General features: G+C 36.2%; 1 protein-coding gene across 3 annotated transcripts in view; it reads right to left on the reverse strand.

Annotated features, from left to right (window-relative positions):
• Nucleotides 1-366: 366 nt before the first annotated feature.
• GASK1B (golgi associated kinase 1B) overlaps nucleotides 367-19870 on the reverse strand; it is a 52467-nt gene continuing 32963 nt past the window's right edge. For all 3 annotated transcript variants that reach the window (XM_082729199.1, XM_082729197.1, XM_082729198.1), the window contains exons 4-5: nucleotides 5952-6178; nucleotides 367-3094 (exon numbers count right to left, since the gene is read on the reverse strand). In XM_082729199.1, coding sequence (XP_082585325.1) covers nucleotides 2887-3094; nucleotides 5952-6178 — 435 coding nt within the window. In that variant the 3' untranslated portion in view covers nucleotides 367-2886. The remainder of the gene's footprint in view (nucleotides 3095-5951; nucleotides 6179-19870) is intronic.

Here is a 19870-nt window from a genome sequence, read left to right on the forward strand (position 1 = left end):
TCTAAAGCATTTTATATTTTGATAAATTCCCCAGAATGCCTAATAAACTTAATAAATATGAATTTTACAAAGATAACCTTAATTATATAATTCTAAAACTCACCTCCAACAAAGAAAAACAAAAATTGTGGTATCTGTTAACTAATTTGCATACCATCTAAGACAATGCTCTATGTACACCAGGGAAAGCAAACGATCACTAATATCAATATCAAATAAATGTATATACAAACACAATCCAATAAAACTCTGTCTGTTTCTTTTATCATGGACAGTGGTAGCAGACAGTCTTCTGTACTTAACTTCTGAAAAGTAATGCATGTACAAAAAAAAAAAAACCCATCTAAAAAATAAAAACCACGCATCTTTAATTTCTAATATTTTTATTACAGATTTTTAAGATATGTATTTATTTTCATATTATCAGCTTAAAGAAAATAAATCACACAAGAATAAACTTTTGTACTTCTGCCAAGGTAAATTGTTCTATTTCAAATTTATCAAGTTATAAATAAACCACATAATATGCTTATGTGAATGAAACCACAGTATAATCTGAGTGCACTAGAAAGGTACAGAATACTCTCATTGTTTCAGTAAGAGAAAAGAAGAGCATTACTTAGAATTAAAAGCCTGGCCCCGTAGCTATTCATTATTCAACAATAATACGGCATGAATTATTCACTGATTATAAAACAAAACACAATGTTAAAAAGCAAAGGTGACTAAAATAAACATGTGTTCCAGGACCTTTCATTTAATATTAAGCATGTCAGAATCACTGGAGGCAAATAAGCAAAGCCAGACCCACATTAGGGAGAACCAAGCCACCCAAAGGCTGTGTAGCTTGGTACACAACATGAAAGCTGATTTCTAGAGAGACTGGATTCTCACCACTAATTTCACAAATTTGGATAAAGATGACCTATTCCATAAAAAGCTTATTAAAATGCAAATATGCCATCTCGATAAGACAAGGTATAAGGCAACCTGACAAAGTTCTTTCAAGTCAGTGGCTCAAAATAAAACCTTGGTCTCCAAGGTTTTGGTAGTCCAATTTTTTATTAAAATGCTGATTAATGAGAGAAAAGGGAGATCTTAAAAAACTCAAAGACAGCAAGTCAAAGTGGAGACTTGGGCAAACTAAAGAGTGCACAGAATGTGTGAAACCAGAGAAAGGACCTCAGAGGGATAATGGAACAGTAGAATGGTCTGAAAACCACTTCTCCAATGGTCAGCACAGCAAATACGGATGCTACAATGTAGTTCTTTAATATGAGTCTAGGAAAGTTACGATTAGATGGTCAAATGATCCCTCTCTCATTAGCCATTTCTCTTCTAGTTACCATGTGTTGTTCTGACATTTTGCCCCTATATATTTGCATAAATTAGAATCCATAGGTATATATTTTTTAAAAAGACTAGTCTTTATTGTAATGTTTTAAATAGTTCTACTTTACAGTGGTGTTAAATGACCCTTGATTGGAACATAGAAAACGCAATGTTTTAGCAATAACATACAGAACTTAGAAAACAGAGACTAGAAAGCATTACAATACTCTTAAATTGTATTCTTCAGCTTTCAGGGGAAAAAGAAGTCAGTATAACAGTTTTTACATAGGAGTGGGTGAGGTGGGGGGCAGGGATGATGACTTGTTTGAGATTTAAAACCTCTGTATGAATATTTATCATATGTGATGACAGGCATATCTTCCCAGGACACAAAGACCCAACATGTGAATACTGTATGTCCATGTCTTATGCCTAATTAGGAAGTTGGTAGAAGGTGTTTGGGGAAAATTATTTGAAGCTCAACATTGTCCAAATTCACCATTTTGATTCTAGTCATGTGCTTTCACTGAGGAGAGTCAGGTTTTATTTTATTTTGTTCATATTTCTCCTATTAGAATAAGCTAAACAATATATTTAAATGCACTCCATACCTGGTTCTATTGTCCGTATCTGGGCAATATCATTTAAATCTGAAGAACACCACTATTATTAAGAAAATATACAAAAACTAGAATATATCATTTGTAAAAATGACAAAATTTGTTAAAAAAGCATCTATTAAAAAAAGGCACTCTGTAAGTATAATTTCAAATAGGTAACATAACTTAAAATTATTCAAGGTCTAAGCCACTAGACATAAGCTGGACCAAAACTGAGAAAACAAAACTACTGAATGCATAAATTGTCAGATTTGGATAGTTTCAATACTGAAGAGAAAATAAATATCTTTAAAAAAAAGGAAACTATGATTCTTACTTCTCAGATTCACAGGGATGGCCAATCGTTTTATAGATACAGTAGAATATATAGTGGCGCTTTTTTGCAAATAACCCACCATTTCTGTGCAGAATTATCGTACAACCTGATGTTTTTGCAAATCACATGCCTCAGTTTTCCAATGCGGACCTGCCTCTGGGTCGTACTCGGACAGCTCTGTTTCAACAATCAGACTGAAGAGTGTTAAGAGCCCTTCCCATCAGTACTTGGGCAGACCAGTCAATGTGGCATAAAATATGCTTTGTTGAAGGATCAGTACCTCTGTCTTACACTGTTCTTTTAAATGCATGACAAATGTTTTAACAAAGCTAGCTGGAATAATAATTGCAACCATCCTGTAAAATCAGATGTAGAGACTCACGTGACATGATGTTAGAGAAAAATGTGAACAAACGTTTTTTGAGCAATATATTTCTTAAAAGGTTTTAAGCCTGCTTATCGTCTTCAGACCCATCATAAACACTTGGTTAAATTTATTTACTTTATATATTCATCTACACTGCCTCATTCCTATAAAGACTTGAGGCTTGTGTACCTATTTAAAAACAAAAACAAAAAATGCATAACTTTATCTAGTAATCTAACCAGAAGATCCTTTTATTCATTCATAGGTAATACCCTGGCCCCATGTGCATTGATGTAGGTAAGAAGGATTTTGGCTCTCTGCTCTACGACATCAATAAGCTTTTCTATTCCTTGTCTGCCTCCTTGACTTTCCCAATAAACTTTATCAAGAAACAGGGACTGAAGGAGTTTCTGCCGTAAGTGCTGGCTCTTCAAAACAGAAACTGCAGATTCGGGAAACCTGAGAAGATAAAATGATATTTCATTCTTAGTAATTGCTTAGAAATATTATGCCTTACCCAAATGCTTTGCCTTTCATTAATCTGGCATAAATCACACTCTCAAATAGTACCTGGAGAATGAAAATATTTTTGTCACTGTCAAGCTGACACTTCTCTTAATAATAATATACTAGAAGAATATGTTTCAAGGGAACTGAATTTTCTATGTTGAACTTTCCACTGAGAACCTGACATACTAACATCTTACTTTAAGTCATTATCTGCAGGCAAAGAGAGGCGTGGAATTAAAGAGTTCTGTTAGCCTGGCAAAAATACTTCCCTCAATCTTAAGCTCCATTTCACCCATAGAAACCACTTTAATCTGTCAAGTAGAATAGTATCCTCATAAGCGTCAACGTGGGGTTTTTATGCAAGAAGATATGAGAAGCAAAATGCTGACAAATGCATGACTGAATTTAATGTGAAATAATCCGAAATGTAGGTGGTAAGAAGAGAAAGGAATCATTCCATAATGCTCAATTAAATAAAGAATTACTTCTGATTCAGATTATACTTTAGGAATTCTGAGAATCTGGGAGCACTTTACTAAATTGGAATACTAAAGTGTTTTCATAAATTTAACAAAACTCGTGTTTTAGAAGCAGGCATTTCACTGTGACCCACCTCTGGAACACCTGAGGCCAATATGGAAGGGTCCTTGTTGAATTACCTTAAGAGAGTGGTTTGTGCTTCTTACTTTTCATTTAGAAAGTAAAAACAAGCTGCCTACCATTTACATTATCTGAAGAACTTTATCAAGGTTCAAGTTTCATAAGGAGTGTTTTGCTGAATCTCCAATTGACCCCATCCAGCTTTCATTGAAATACTGATGAAAGCACAGTAAAAATACTGGGGTTGCATAGTAAATTTCATGCAAATGTAGTTGCTCCTTAACAACTAAACCAAGAATATATCCTTGTTTGAAGAATACAGTTTGCTGGAAGTTTCAGTCCTCCTAAATGCCTTTTCCAAATTTCAGTGGAGTGAGCTAAGGATGGCATTCAGGGGACATGAATGCAAGGAACCCAAGTGCTGTGATGCTGCAGAAAGACCAAAGGGCACAGAGCTGGACGTGCTTAATGACTCTGAGTAGGTGTGGAATTAATTAATGCTGATAAGATGCTCTGAGCTCCCTGAAGACATGTACTATATAATTTAGTGGCTATGGTATTAATTAAGTAAGCATTTTTGCTCTATGAAATATTTATAATCCATGATTTATAAATTCTATGACCCTTCAACTAATTTAGCTGTACCAGAATGTATGAGATGAAACCGTGAAAACCATGGATCTCTTTGGTGACTAATCCTTTTCACAAAAGAAAATTTAAAAAGTACTTGTCTGTGCATTACACTGATTAATAGGAATATTCTATGCATAAATCTGGGCTAGCAAAGTCTTCATTTTCACTTTTCAATGTGTGACTTACTTATTCAAAAAAATTTTTTGACTCCACTCATTACTCCTCATATTGCATTTAAAGTTAACTTCTTTCAAAGGATAAATAAAACAGTATTCATAATAATATGGATGTACTGAATAGATGAACCATATTCTCAGGCACTCCTAATTCCAAGAGAAAATTTAAAGACTTAAGAAGACCCCACAATATCAACTCAGTAAGTGATGCCTTCGGTCAATTTTTCCACACATAAAATTCCCTTAGTTTAGCCACTTTAAAGAAAGAATTTGTCATACATTCTACTTTCAATCCACAAAGAGATGTGAGAATGAGTATTAATGGGCAAGACATGGCAAAAACTCAGGAAACTGGGGCTCACGAAACTCTCATGGGAATAGTATTGTCTCTAGTCCTGGAAGTACACAAAAACCACACTACCTAATGCGGAGTGCTAGGAAGAAATAATGAAACATGCTTTAGAGTGTTGTTAACAAAAATAAAAGGAACAGCTTGAATAACACAAGTTACTGTAGAAAAATGATTGGACTTGGATTTGAAAGATTCGGGTTTTACTCTCAATTTTAGACTCCTTCATGTGCTCTCCAGGAGTCACTTAGCTTCACACAGCTGGTTCACTCTCTCACTAATGCACCTCTCTATTTCCAAGTCTCAAACATACCCATGTCTTGGTCACTCTGATTTCTAAGGTAGGAAGGCTATGAAAGAGTGGCTATGATCTGGGTCCTGAAATCCAGCCTTGATCCCTATAGCTAAAATTGAATGGCCCACACTCTACAGTGGGTTCCTGCCACTATTAAATGCATTAGTTTCCTTTATTTCCAAATAGATAAGCTCGACACTTTTGTCCCTAGTCTATGTCTATGAGAAAGATTTCCAAATGTTCAAAACCTTCCCACCTGAACTCAAACAACTGCTGTCCTTTGATACTGTGTCCTAATCAGCAGATTAGCTCCAATTCCCCGCCACATTCAGAAAAATATCTTGAGTTTATTATACCTTTAGACATCCCACCACATCAGTAACTGTGTCTGTTAGTCCCCCTGACCCATATCCTGATAATGGAGCTTCTGGCCACCTCCGTATCCCTACTTTGCCAGCTCCTATTCCAGAGATTCCTGCATGCTTCCAACTTTACCCACATGGATTTTCACAGTAAGGGCCAAGGAAACCTAGCAGGAATTTTGTAGGTTGCATGGGTTGGTGAAAGTGACACCATGGCTGCAGTCTTGTTCTGTTCTGCTTAGGTCTGTTTCCCATTTCTGGGCCTCCACATCCACAATTCTTTTTCAAGGGTTAGATCAGTCACACATAGCATTTGAGTTTTCTCAAAACCTTACCACTTATTTAATAGAAATGTGATGTCCCATAGATGTTACTACATCTTAAAACTTACTCTTTGATGCCTTCTAACAATTTGAAGTTTAAGTTATCTTCACTTCTGTCAAAGAAACCCTTGTTGTCTATGAAGACCAAATGCCTTGGGTCATGCTTTCGCTGGATAACATGTGCTAGAGCCACAGAATCTTGGTTGTCACATTTTGGCCTCAGACCATTCTGTACACAGACATCTTCCTTTCGAGGTCGGAATCCACAGCAATTTGTATCTAAGCGATTATAAATCTGAAAATGGAAAGCGAAAACAAAATCTAAGATGCTGAGTGAAAACAAAACTTGGGAAAATAAGATTTCTGAAGAATTAGTGCTTTCTAAATAGCTGACTTGCCAGAATCTAATAAGGCCAGGTTCATTTAATTAGAGGCAACTGTCAGAGGAAGTCCAAGGTTCATATCCCTCTGACTCAGCCATGGTTAAAAGCATTTCCAGCTTCTAACAGCTCCAAAGTCAGATCATCCAAGTTAGACATCTCCACCCTTAATATTCAAAGTTCCCACTGACATCATATGTAGACACATGGCCAGAAGAATCTCTGACTCTATTCATGGCAGAAGATAGAAACCACGGCACTTTTTTTTTTTTTTTAAGATTTTATTTATTTATATGACAGAGAGGGACACAGCAAGAGAGAGAACACAGCAGAGGAAGTGGAAGAGGGAGAAGCAGGCACCCGTAGAGCAGGGAGTCTGATGAGGGGCTCAATCCCAGGACCCTGGGATCATGACCTGAGCCAAAGGCAGATGCTTAACAACTGAGCCACCCAGACACCCCTACCACTGCACTTTTATATACCTAAAGGCTATAGCTCATATTTTTTTTTTCCTCTAGCTGGATTATAGAAAACCTAACTTATCTCAGTGGCTCAAAAGTTAACTGCATCCTCTAACCTTTTTGGACTTTAGAATTACACTAACCTGAAATAAATAACATGGAATAAATCTTTTGAAAAGATGTGACATCCAGCAATCATAACAAGAAGCACTACCTATATGGAGCCCACAGCTAGATTCTAAATAAGTGAGCAAGATGAACAAAATTATTGGGCCCAGTGGGGTTTATTACGGGGATAGGGTTTCTATCCTATAGAAGAAGTAAACAAATTAATTAGAAAGGGAGACCTGTGTTATTTCCATTTCCTTTGGGCACAAAAGAAATGATATTTATAATCAGGGTAAATTAAAGCCTCAAGCTAGGAATTAGATAAGTTTCAAGTCCAATCTCTATGACCTTGTGTAGATTCCTTTACATCACTGACTTTCAATTCAATTACCTATGTAATAGGAATGATACTATGGCACTGTACCTTGTACAATTAGTGAGGATAGTAATGAAAATGTTTATATACCATCCAGCCCTCACCCAGGCATCTAGAATATACTCCAAAAGATGAAAAGTTATTATTTTTGAAACCCACACATACACACTGTATGAATTGATTCACCTCAAAACAAGCTTCCAAGACAAAAGGCAATTTCTCCATATTAATGAAGAAAAATTGAGCTTCAGAGAGGTTAAAAAATCCTCTCTGGGGGCACCTGGGTGGCTCAGTGGGGTAAAGCCTCTGTCTTCAGCTCAGGTCACCATCCCAGGGTCCTGGGATCAAGCCCCGCATCGGGCTCTCTGCCAGGCAGGGAGCCTGTGCCAGCCTCTCTGCCTACTTGTGATCTCTGTCCGTCAAATAAATAAAAATCTTAAAAAAAAAATCCACTCTGAGTAGGATAGAAGTAAGTAGCAAAGTTAAGATTTAGACACAGCTATCGTTTCTCGGCCTTTTGGCTAAGATCAAGTGTAGACACAGGTATATTTGTCTCCAAAATTCCAAGATTTTCCTCCCAATACATCATGTCGAATAGTTTAAGGTTAATCAAAGAAAATACATATGCTCATGATTCAAAAGATGGCTGGACATAACACTGTCACTTTTATTCCTTTGACACTAAATTTCAATTATTTCTCTTTCCCTGTTTTTACAGATCTTGTGGAGCTAGCCACACTTAAGAGGTCAACTGCTCAATAAGGAATGCAGAAAGTGTAGTACCAAAAAGATAAAAGAAAGTGTAGTACCAAAATTTAGCCTACTTTGAAATGATGATTCATTCATTCATTCATTCATCCAACAAATTTTTCTGACCGTCTCCCATCCATCAGTGGGGTAAGGCACCAAGGCAAATATTGCCCATGCTCAGTGCCACCACACCATCACTACTCCCGGAGGAAAATGAAGTGGTCATTTAATTTTGCCTTCCTACCACAGCAAACTTTAAGAACTGGACAAATGACCTTTGTCTCTGTTTTCTGCACATAAGTGAACTTTGTATCAAATAGCATATCTTGAGAAACAGGGATTATAAAAGAGGTCAGCCTAAGCCAATTTTCTGTGACATTTATATAAAACCAGTCACATGGGACAGGGGTGGTTAGTGAGCCAAGAAGCATTTGGATAATGCAGAGGATACATTGCTGATCTACAAGCAACCTACAGATAAAGGGAGGACTGTCTGGATTGGTTCCAGACAACTGATCCATGGGGCTATAAGTCTAAGCAATGATTTATCCAAAATGTCACTTAGGCTGACTGCAGAGAACAGTAAGTTCCCACTCTGGTTAAAGTGTCTTTGTCTGACATGAGCACAGGGGTTGCCCAAAGGTAAGCAAGAGTGACCCAAGCAAATCACTATAGGTTAAATGAAAAAAAGCACAAATGAGAACTATAAGAAAAAATTATTGAGTCTTTTCACTTCAAACAATTTGATCCACTTTGTGTAGTACCTTGACTTCCTTTGAATATAAGAGAAATCAAGTGACGTAATTAGATTGCATCTGATTGCCAATTATTTAAGATCAGGGAGTCAGGGAGAACATGAAAAATAATCCTTCTAGAAGCTGCTTCTCATCCAATTTCCCCTCTTTTATAATTCCCAAAGAATCTCTATACCATGCTCCAACATCATCATATGCTTATAACCTGTCATAATGGCATTATATAATAGAAAAAAAAAACATAAATCCTATTTAATTTTGACCACAACATTCAAGGTCTGTTACAAAGGATAAATGGCAGGCATTTTAGTTTTAATGATTAATCTATCAACCGCTTAATAAATGGTACCCCGAACCCTGAGCTTTTTCTTCATTGTTGATTTCATATCAGTGAAGAAAAGACTAAGAATTATAGCTACATTTCTGTTGTTTCTACAAAAAAGCCATGAGTCAAAAATATTAATGTTAAATAATAAGCTCTTCAGAGTCCAGATATCAACTCTCAGTACTCCTATAAATATTATACTTTTCTATTTTTAAACTACAAGAAAACATTAAAAGTTAGAGGTGGAAAAGACCGATTTAGGTCATTTTTTTTTATTGCCTTCCCAGCATTAGATTGTTTCCTACAGTGTATTTTTAAAGTGCTTTGTCTGATCTAATTTTGAATCACTCAACAGTCTGTGATGATTTCACCACTTCCCTGACAGACTGTTGTGCTATTCAAGTCTAACAGACCTTATTATTAAAAATGGGTGTGTGTTTGGCTCAACTTCTTGTCCAGAAAATGTTCACCGCCCCCTTTTATTTGGACGTACATGTGAAGTTGGTAGGTATGTTAATACATGTTGAGTGTGTGTGGGGTGGTGTGAGTGTGTACACCTACAAATATAGAATCAGGTTGCAAGGCTTCAAATAATCTGGGTTTCTCTTCATTTTTCTTATCCTCTAAGTAAAGTAAATTATGTCTTTGTATTATTGTCCTTGTCTAGCAGGGGCTTAAGTAGCTCTTAAATCTTATTCCCTAGCTTTTCTCAGAATTTTGTTTGTAGTCTTCCTTTTGAATTCACATTCACTATACCAAAAATAATTTGACCACAAAACCATAATCCACTCCCTTAAATTCAGTGCCATATTGCTAGGCATTTAATTTAGTTATATATTGAATATATTTCTGCTTACTTCCAAGAGAGTTTATCAATTTTTTAAAGCCTAATAAAGCATATCCTAGATAGCTGTGAATCTATAATATGGTTTTAATATATATTTTTTGGCTCACATAGTAAAACTATCATTTCATTTAACTACCACATAATTAATCACTATTGTTCACATCTATGGGTCTATATACTTAGATAATTCTCCTACAAAGAAGACTCATTTGGGGTAAATCTTACCAGTTAAGCGATTGTGAGTATTGATCATCATTATTGCAACTTATTCAAATTCACAACCTCTCACTCTTTAAAACAAGGAAAATCTTTTACAGAAGTAATCTTCTAGATTACTACCAACCATCATTTTCCATAAAATTGCTCTTTCCTCTTTTAGGAAAATATATATTTTCAATGTTTACCTAACTAAAATTATACTCAGAAAAATCCAGGTGTTCCAGCCAAATTTTTTGTTGTTGGGAATATTTTTAGATACACTGCCTTCTTCTAAAATTCCTTTTTTTTTAATTCTATTTTTCCTTTTGGGGGTGTAACTTTTGCCTGCATGAAAAAAGTATCTTTTGAGTGACTCAGTTAAGTTTACAGAGCCTAAACAAGGATGCCTCTGCTGCACTGACCAGCTCTCCAAAGCCCCATAAGAATCTATAGAAATCCAATGACTTTCCACCCTTTTGCACACCACCCATTCTAGCTGTGTCTTCAAAAAGTGGGTCTATCAAAGCAATGGCTTCATAGCTTCTTTTTCTTCAAAGCAATGAAATTAAAGAACTAATTTCAGGCAATGTCTGAACAAAAGCAAGAAAAAAATATTCTAAGAGCGCTGCTAATATTAATGAAAAACACAAAAGCAGTCATCTACTGAGTGTTTAGTATATGCCAGGAACTGTACACTTAATGCTTTACATGTATCATTGCATGCCTGCCAACAGTCCTGTCTGATAAATGAAGCAAGTAAAGAACATGAAGGCTGGTTGACTGACCCAAGGTCCCTCATTTCATAAAAGATAGAACTTGGGATTCTAACCCAGATATTCATGCCCTTCTCCATCCTGATAATCTCTCCCACATGCAGCCAATGTGGTGGTGGGGGGGGGAAGCAAGTGCACTTGTATAGAATACTATACTACACTACTACTGAATGTAGTGACATTCAGTAAATACTGGTTATAAAGTTTCAGCAGAATACAAAAAACTGCAGTTCAGGTAAAAACACATGAAGGAGAGGATGTTACGGTTGTGTTTTGAGGGACAGGAAGTATTAACTAAAAAATAGACAAAAGCATGAAGGTAGGCAATCAAAGACATCTTTAGAAGAACTGAGAGTACATGAGACCAGTGCTTCTCAGAATGTCTGTAGTGAAAGACCAGGGGTTTTTGTTTTTTTCTTTCCTTCAGCCCCACAATCTATATGGATTGTTGTTTGTTAAATGATACTGATAATTATAGTAATAATAATTATAATAATAATTTATTACTAGAGAAATAAAATACAAAATACCAGCCAAATATTTGAATCAACAGATGAAATTCCCCTACCAAATGGCCATCAAAGTTTCTAAGTGCTTATTTGCAATTTTTGTACTTGTCATGGACTAATAAATTGGCAGGTTGAGTCACTCAAAATGAGTCACATTTTAAGTAGGATAATGCAGGACAGTTCTGTCGAGGATTAGGGGAACATGAAGGCAAGTAGCAGAGCAAAAGGTGGATAAAAGTATTGTGCCCAAGAGGGAAAGCCAAATTTCTGAAGGGTCTTCAATTTTCACTATCATTTTCTCAAATAGAGCTGGAAGGAAGGTAAAAACAAGGGAGCAGGGCATCAGAGGGAAATGTTAAAAAGAACAAAAACTGAAGGTAATCAAGACAGAGTGTAGTTGGAAGCTGAAGAGAGAGGAAAATGAAGATGTTCCTCCTCACATAGATTAGAAATTCCCCCGATCCAAATATTTTTCTCATTCAACTCTTTTAGTTAAATTACATAACCCTGTAGATTTTTCTACTACCATTTTTGTACACCTCTTTAAAGGTCTCAGTGAGCATATGTGTGTAGGTATGTGTGCATTTCTGGTTGGTGAGTCAATATCTTAAGATCTCACCATCTCTTTTCAGGCCATTTGTTTTTATCCACTTAAAATTCGTACTTTTACAAAGAAAACTGTATTTTTAAAGAGAAAGTTTAAAGAATGTAATAACATGTAGTAAGTAGAAGTTAACAGTTTACCATAGCAACTCATCCAATACTTGGCACATAGTAGGCACTTGATAAGTGTGTATTATAAAAAGAACCTCGGAGAGTTGGTATTCACTGTGAATTTCGCTATTTGCAAAACTCCTTCAAAACCCTGTTTTCTACTGGGAAGAATCAAAGACAAAATAATGGTGGCAAAGGAAGACATGGGTCTTTTTTAAAGTAGCATCCAGTGAATGAAGGGGGAAAAAAAAATTGAAAGGGAGCAAAAGATGGAACTGCCTGTGCTTGCCATTTCTCTTGGTTGGCTCCCTTATTTGGGTTTAATTTCACCAACCATGGACCAGAAACTGTTATATCCCACAGACAGTCTGCCCTAACACCTTGCCAGTACTAGGCATTTCATAAATACATAACAAGCAGATGGGACAGAAAAGCAATAGGGCATCCTTTTGTATAATTAACAGTTTCCTGGAATATTCCTTTGATTCCCAGTTATCTCACTGTCCAATGAGATAATTTGTCTTTAGAAAGCTTGTTTTGTCATTTTGTCAAATTATCATTTGTTTTTAGGAAATGCATGGGGGAGGGGAAGTCTTATTGTCTCATTTTCAACAATTAACTTATTTCAAAAAGGCATAAAGACAGTGCGGATCACAACTAGTATCAGCCCTACCCTAGGTAAAGAAAAACACGGAAATATATAGACTTACTTATTTATATGCTAATAACACATAATTAGAAAAGCCTTGTATGTGAATGTGTCTTGATGTGAATTTGTGTACTGTTACCATGTTACCAGCGAAACTAGATGGATCCCTGTAGTCTAATGAATGTATAAAGGTAGACCAGATCATAGAGAAGAGCAACCTCAAACAAATCCCATAGTCCCCAGGGTACTTGTTAATACAGACTTAGTGTCTTACCTTGCTCTATACAAGCAAAAGCAAAAGTGTTCTCAGCAGCCTGTACCTGTATCACTTGGGGACTCTCACCTCATAAAATAACAGATTTCATTTTTGTTCTTTGCTGCCATGGCAACGGGTGCCCATTAAATTACTCTGCATGTAAATGTGACTAGCAAAATATCTGATGAACACTAAGAAAAGTAAAAATAGTTCTCAATATATATACCTAACAATGGCCGTAGGCTCACTTTTGCCTCTGCCTCTGGAAAGAAGAGTCATTTGCTCTATACTACTCAGTCTCTAGAATTCCACATTTAAAAATATCTATCAATATGAACCAATTCAATGCAGCATGTCTAGTTTCTTCCAAGTTACTGAATCATAAGTAAATATGGAATAGTATTTCTTTATGCAGAAGTAAAAACATGTTTAATGCTATGATATATTTGGATCTATTTCTATAAAGGCAATGTTTAGAACCCAGATACTGTACCTCTGAATAAGTACCAAAAGTCAAACATCATTCTGCCCCAGAAAGACTAAAGAGAGTCACCAGACAAATGATAATCTATTTTTAGAGAAAGAAAATCCACAATCTGTAATTTGCACAAGAAGAGCTGCATGGAAATAGACTCTGCCAAAGGCACACCCATTTTCCTGTAAAAACTTATAAAGAAAACTAAGAGAAATAATTTTTACATTTTATAAAGTTCTGATTTATGAAATGGGTTTATATTAAACAAAGAAAATTAAAACAAGAATAATATAGGTAAAATGTTTTAAAAGTGCCTTCTTTTGAGGATATGAAACACCATTTTTAATAATTTAATATTAAATAGGGTTGTAAACACTTAAGATTACATATACTTATAGCTGAGGTAAATACTGTCACTAAAAACTTTCTTTCCTTGACTTGACTATATTAACTTTCAGTATTCTCATGAAATTTCTATCACTCTTATTTTCCCCTAAATGTAGTATTTTACTATAAGGATATTGGCAAAAATAAGATAATCTAAATGACTAGGCAAAAACGCAATTGTGATTATAGTGACAAAGTTCCTTCGCTTGATGTCACTTTCGTCAGGCTCCTGAACCTTTCTCCTAGGCCCATCTAGGTACTTCCATATACAATCCAGTTTTAGCAAGTCAGTTTAACCAGAACCCTGCCACCATTGATATATGATCGCATTCATCTTCCACTGGCCCCCAGGGATATGTCTGATTCCCCTGGTCTGTCTTCAGCAAGAATCTGGTTAGACCAGTTAAACCAGACCTCCTCTTAATCCTGGCACTTCCTTTTCATAATTTGCCTTCCCACTGACCCCATGCTGTATTCAGGGCGGAGCCCAGTCTCTCTCTCCCACTGGAATATCCCATTACAGTGGTCCCTATACCTACAACCATCATCACCAATAAAGTCTTCCTTGACCATCTTTACCAATGTCACTGACTATTTCTTCAACAATGATTAACAAAATCTAATATAACATATCTGAAAGCTATTTAAACTTGGGGTGCCTGGGTGGCTCAGTGGGTTAAAGCCTCTGCCTTCGGTTCAGGTCATGATCCGAGGGTTCTGGGATCGAGCCCCGCATGGGGCTCTCTGCTCAACAGGGACCCTGCTTCCTCCTCTCTCTCTGCCTACCTCTCAGCCTACTTGTAATCTCTGCCTGTCAAATAAATAAATAAAATCTTTAAAAAAAAAAAAAGCTATTTAAACTTATATCTTTCAATGGAAATTGGTTCTCTTTATAAAAAGCTAACTAATTCTGACAGACTGATTATTCTCTGGTTATTGAAAAATAAGTAATACTTGAGAGTAGAATGGTGGTTTCCAGGGGCTGGGAAGTGAGGAAATGAACAGATGTTGGTCAAAGGGTACAAGCTTTTAGTTGCCAGTTGGGTAAAATCTGAGGATCAGACCATGGTTAATAATATTGTATTGTATACTTTAAATTTGCAGAGAAGATCTTAAGCATTCTCTCCCACACACATACAAAAGGTAACTATGAGAGGTGACAGGCGTTTAGTTACCTTGATTGTGGTAAATATTTCACATGTATACAAACATCAGATCACCACACTCTACACTTTAAGTATATACAGTTGTGTTTGTCAAGTATACTTCAATAGAACTGGAAATAAAACTAAATAAAGTTGAGTTTCAACCTTTTTCAAAGATTACTACTACATGCACTTACATACTTACAGAAGTTCCCATTTGAAGACAGATTTGTTTTAATTCTCTTTAGGATAGCAAGTAGCTATAAAGGAAGCCCTTTATGCAGCTTCGATACAAAAATCCCAGGATACTGCTAACTCACTTTACATTATAAAGTTTCTAATTATCAAAATAACCCAAAGGGACATACATCATCTTTTCCCACATTACAAGTAAGGAAAAAATTCAAAGATGGTAAGTAACTTGCCCAAGGAGACAAAACTAGTGTATGATGCGAACTTCTAGCAACTTCTGCCTGACTCATCACAATGCCTTCCAGGGTAGAAAAGACAAGCTTTTGCTTTCATGAAGATCACAGTCTGATGCTTCTAAGTATGATGCACTGTGCCTGATCCATCATGTTTTACAGAGTGCACGTACTCAAAAACTGTCTGTTGAAAAAATGAAAGAATGAATATGGGCATCGCTCAGCTCACCCACTCAAACCTATCTAATGCAGAGAGCTAACTGCCAAAAGACCTCTCATTAGGCCAGACCTCCATGTTTTCTACTACCCGTTTTCTTGTAAGAAGCTCAGAATCTTCAAATCAAAATCACAGAATCTTAGAATCACAGAGATGTGATACCTTTGACGTTATGAGCTACTATTTGGACAAAGGGAAGTTTTTTTTTTCAGAAAAATCACCCAGGCCCTGCTTCTCAAATGTTTTTTAAGTATCTCTGACACATAGAGTTATTGAAGACACCAAAAAGGATGAATTCATGTGAGCTAGTTATTATATAGAAATTAAACCTGAAAAAATAACTTGTTACGTATTATTTAAAAATAACACTGACCCATCCATTCAACGTTAACATACTTTTAAAGAAATTGCTGTACTTTCCAACAAAATAATAAGAGAAATGAAATTGTTCTTCCAATTAAAAATGATGTTTAATGAAAAAAAAGCAGCTGGTTCAGCTCACAAGTCAAACTACTGCCTAAGTAGTTCTCCTCCAGGCAACTACCACACTATGGGAGGCATTAGGAGTGCCTTTGGCATTCTTCCTGTGTTATAACACAGAATTTTTATTTTTTCCATTTTTAAATTTTTTTATTTTATTTATTTAATAATAATTTAATTTATTTATTTGAGAGAGAGAAACAGGAGGAGCAGAGAGAGAGGGAGAGAGAATCTCAAGCTGACACAGAGCTCAATCTCACAACCCTGAGATCGTGACCAGATCTGAAACCAAGAGTCAGACACTTAACTGACTGTACCACCAAGGTTCCCCTCAAGCAGAATTTTTTAAAAGATTTTATTTATGTATTTGACAGAGAGAGAGAAAGATCACAAGTAGGCAGAGAGGCAGGCAGAGAGGGGGAAGCAGGCTCCCTGCTGAGCAGAGAACCCGATGCAGGCTCTATCCCACAACCCCGAGATCATGACCTGAGCCGAAGGCAGAGGCTTAAACCCACTGAGCCACCCAGGCGCCCCTCAAACAGAATTTTTAAAAGATGCATACTTACAGGTACAGATTTAAGAAAATTAATAGTTTTACTACTTTATCAAGGACATTCTTAGTGAATCAGGCATATTTTACATGTACTTTTTCACATGAGCACAGTGGCAATGAAAGGTAGGACAGGTATTGGTATAATGTAGCGCCAGCTTTGATTCATGCTAAGGCTCCAACAAGTTTACCCCACTACTGCAAACATCAACATAGAGGGGGAAAAAAGCAAAAACTGGCTTAACATCATTATGGGAATAGTGTTGACCTCATGGATCCTCTGAAATGGCAAAAAAAAAAAAAAAAAAAAAAAAAGACATCACCCCAAACAGTCCTATTCAGTAATAATTTTTTGAGCTCCATTTTCTCTTAGTTATCTATGTTCATTAAATAACTTGAATATGGTTGACAAGAAGATGGAACCAATAGAATCTTTATGAACCACCTCTCACCTAATCCTTTCTGAGTCTACTTTGTCGGGCAAAATTATTTTTAAAGTAAATCTTCTAAAAATAATTATATCAAAAAATATCTATATTGAGGCCAGATGAATATATGCCTGCCCTCTCAGGTACTCCTATGAAAATACTAGTGTATTAAGTTATCCATGGTTTTTTATTTGCTTCCTGGAGGATTTATCGAGGTCTGAGGCTTAGATCTCCTGTTTTCGAACATAGCATTTAAGGTTGGTTTCAAACTGTCTGTGGTTCAATGGCATAGGATTAATGGGGAAGCCAATCCCACAGCTAGCTCAAAGGATACATTAAACAATCTCTGAATATCAAAAGGTGGTTAGGGAATCACACAGACTTCCTCAAATCCCTGATCTTTCGCCCCCAGCTATCTATACATCAAGATTTAGGACTGAGACATAGTAACTATGAACTACTCAATTTCAGCAGAGTTTATAAATTCCATGGCAAGTGCTGAAATAAGCTAAAATGTGTATCCTTAAATAACATATACTGTGTTTTTGATTAATAATTAAATTAGAACTGACCCATGAATGCTCATTAGGTTGTCACTTAGCAATATGAAGTTCATGAATATAACTTATTTGACCATTTTCCCCCTTTGATTCAGAATGATAAAAGAGCAAAGATTATGTGAACCAATTTCCTAGTCCATGTTTTATGCAAATAAAGCTTTAGTATAATCAATGCCAGAAATCTCTGAGAATAAATACTAGACAGTAGGTTCTAAAAGCCTCTACGTTAGAAGCCAATGTCTGAGGAACTTATATGCTCCTTAACAGGAGCGATGTGCTTTGAGACACAGGGAAGTCTTAACGAGAAGTGGATCAGTGTACAGAGAAACACATTCTTGTTGTAAAGGCCAAAAAGCCATGCCTCTGTGATAAACCAGGGTCAGTATGGCTAGACAATTGTTTTTCTTTGATGTTGCCTCCATGAAAAATCAAATAAATAGCTTTGATGCTGTGAAGAGAATGTAGTTTCTAAAAGTCAGACCTCCACGAGAGCCACGATGTCAAAGCCCAGAACAGAGGCTCACAGGCCACTGCCTTTGTGTTTACTTTCTCAATCCTGTCATATTCTTGTAGAAAATTTTTAGCAGCAGACGTACATTCCACTTAACGGCCATAAAAAGCGAAACTATTTGCCTTTTGAAATACAGGCCAATATAATTCTACTGTTGGTTTCCTAATCTCCCCAAGGTTTTGAGAAGGCCTAACTGTTAAGGGAACAAGGTACAATCTAGCAGGTCAGTTTCTTCACAGAAGGGGGGGTTTCACAGACTTCCTACATCAGACTCTCTTTGGAAGAGAGGATTCTGAAGGAGCAAACGTGTGTAACTGGGATGTATTCCATGAATAATCAAAGGGGAATTGGCTGTGTGGATTAACCAAGAGGACATCTGGAAAGGAATCACACTGAGAAACAAGAGTACAATAGTTCCCAGGCATAGAAATGACATCGTATCAGACTCAAAGCCAAGTCACAAAATCTCACATGATGACTGAGCCTCACAGATTGATTTGGAATTGTCTAGACAGAACACAGCAATTCTTCAAGTTAGTTCAATTTAACTGAATCCCATGAGCAGTGTACTGTTTGCTTATAAATCCTGGTTTTTGTTTATAAATTATAATAAAAAGTACTAAGCTATGAGAACAGGAAAAAGAACAAAAGATTATAAAGTAAACTATCTAAATAAAACACCTACGAGACCAAGCAAAGTCTTTCATATGGTGTCAAAGTAGCCAGAAGCAATAAATAAATGCTCTAAGGTATTTGTTATATTAAGATGCTGTTTCAATCTAAGGAAAACTTTCTTGGCTATTGCCTTGCAGACCTATGTTCTCAGGAATAGAACCTCCCTAATATCTACCTCCTACAACATCCCTTTTACTGGCATCATAAAACCACAGCCTGCCTAAACCCTGCTTCTCTCTAACTGGTAAAAGGACAGGAGTAGCATGTGGCCAACGGAACTTAATGTATTTAAGTTTTTAAAAACACACAAATATCTACTTACTATGCACATAAGATTCCTTTAAAATTGGGTGAATGAATCACTTATGACAGTGACCATTTATTCGAGAAAGTGCAGGAAGGGGACTTGAAGAGATGGTCAAAGGGGAGTTTAACTGATTTTTAATGTGTTAGTGTTTCTAAAGTAAATTATAAAAGCAAACACGCAAAAATAACAACAACAAAAAATTAACAGTAGAATCCTAGAACGTAGAAACATGGTATTTGTTATGTTAGTCTTTGTTCTTTAAGTTTTGGGGGATTTGTTATTGTTTTATGTTTCAACAAAGGAACTAGAGATCTTGAGGAACAGAATCTCAGAATATAATCCCAACTAGCTTCCCAGATTCTGTATGGTAAGAACCCTGCAGTTAACAAACATGTAAGAATGTATTCTCTGAAATGCCCTCATCTCTGCAAAAATGACAGCCCTTTATCCCAATTTGACCTGAATGGCTGGTCCATAGAAACAACATTATATGATCTCATGATTCCCTACATAGTACAATACGCTATAATGAGTAGCTCTTTACTGCAGAAAATTCACAGAGAAACAGACATGAACCCTACTCTAAGGACCTGCAGATTTGGAGATTCAAAAAATCACAGCTATGTGTGCATATATACATTCAAATTCTTGTAAATAGGGTGATTCTAGATGAGATCTCTGCTGATCTATTGAGTACTTTCCATCTGCCAGTACCTTGGTCCATTT

This window comes from Mustela nivalis, assembly GCF_964662115.1.
Source record: "Mustela nivalis genome assembly, chromosome: 4".
NCBI classification, from domain to species: Eukaryota; Metazoa; Chordata; class Mammalia; order Carnivora; family Mustelidae; genus Mustela; species Mustela nivalis.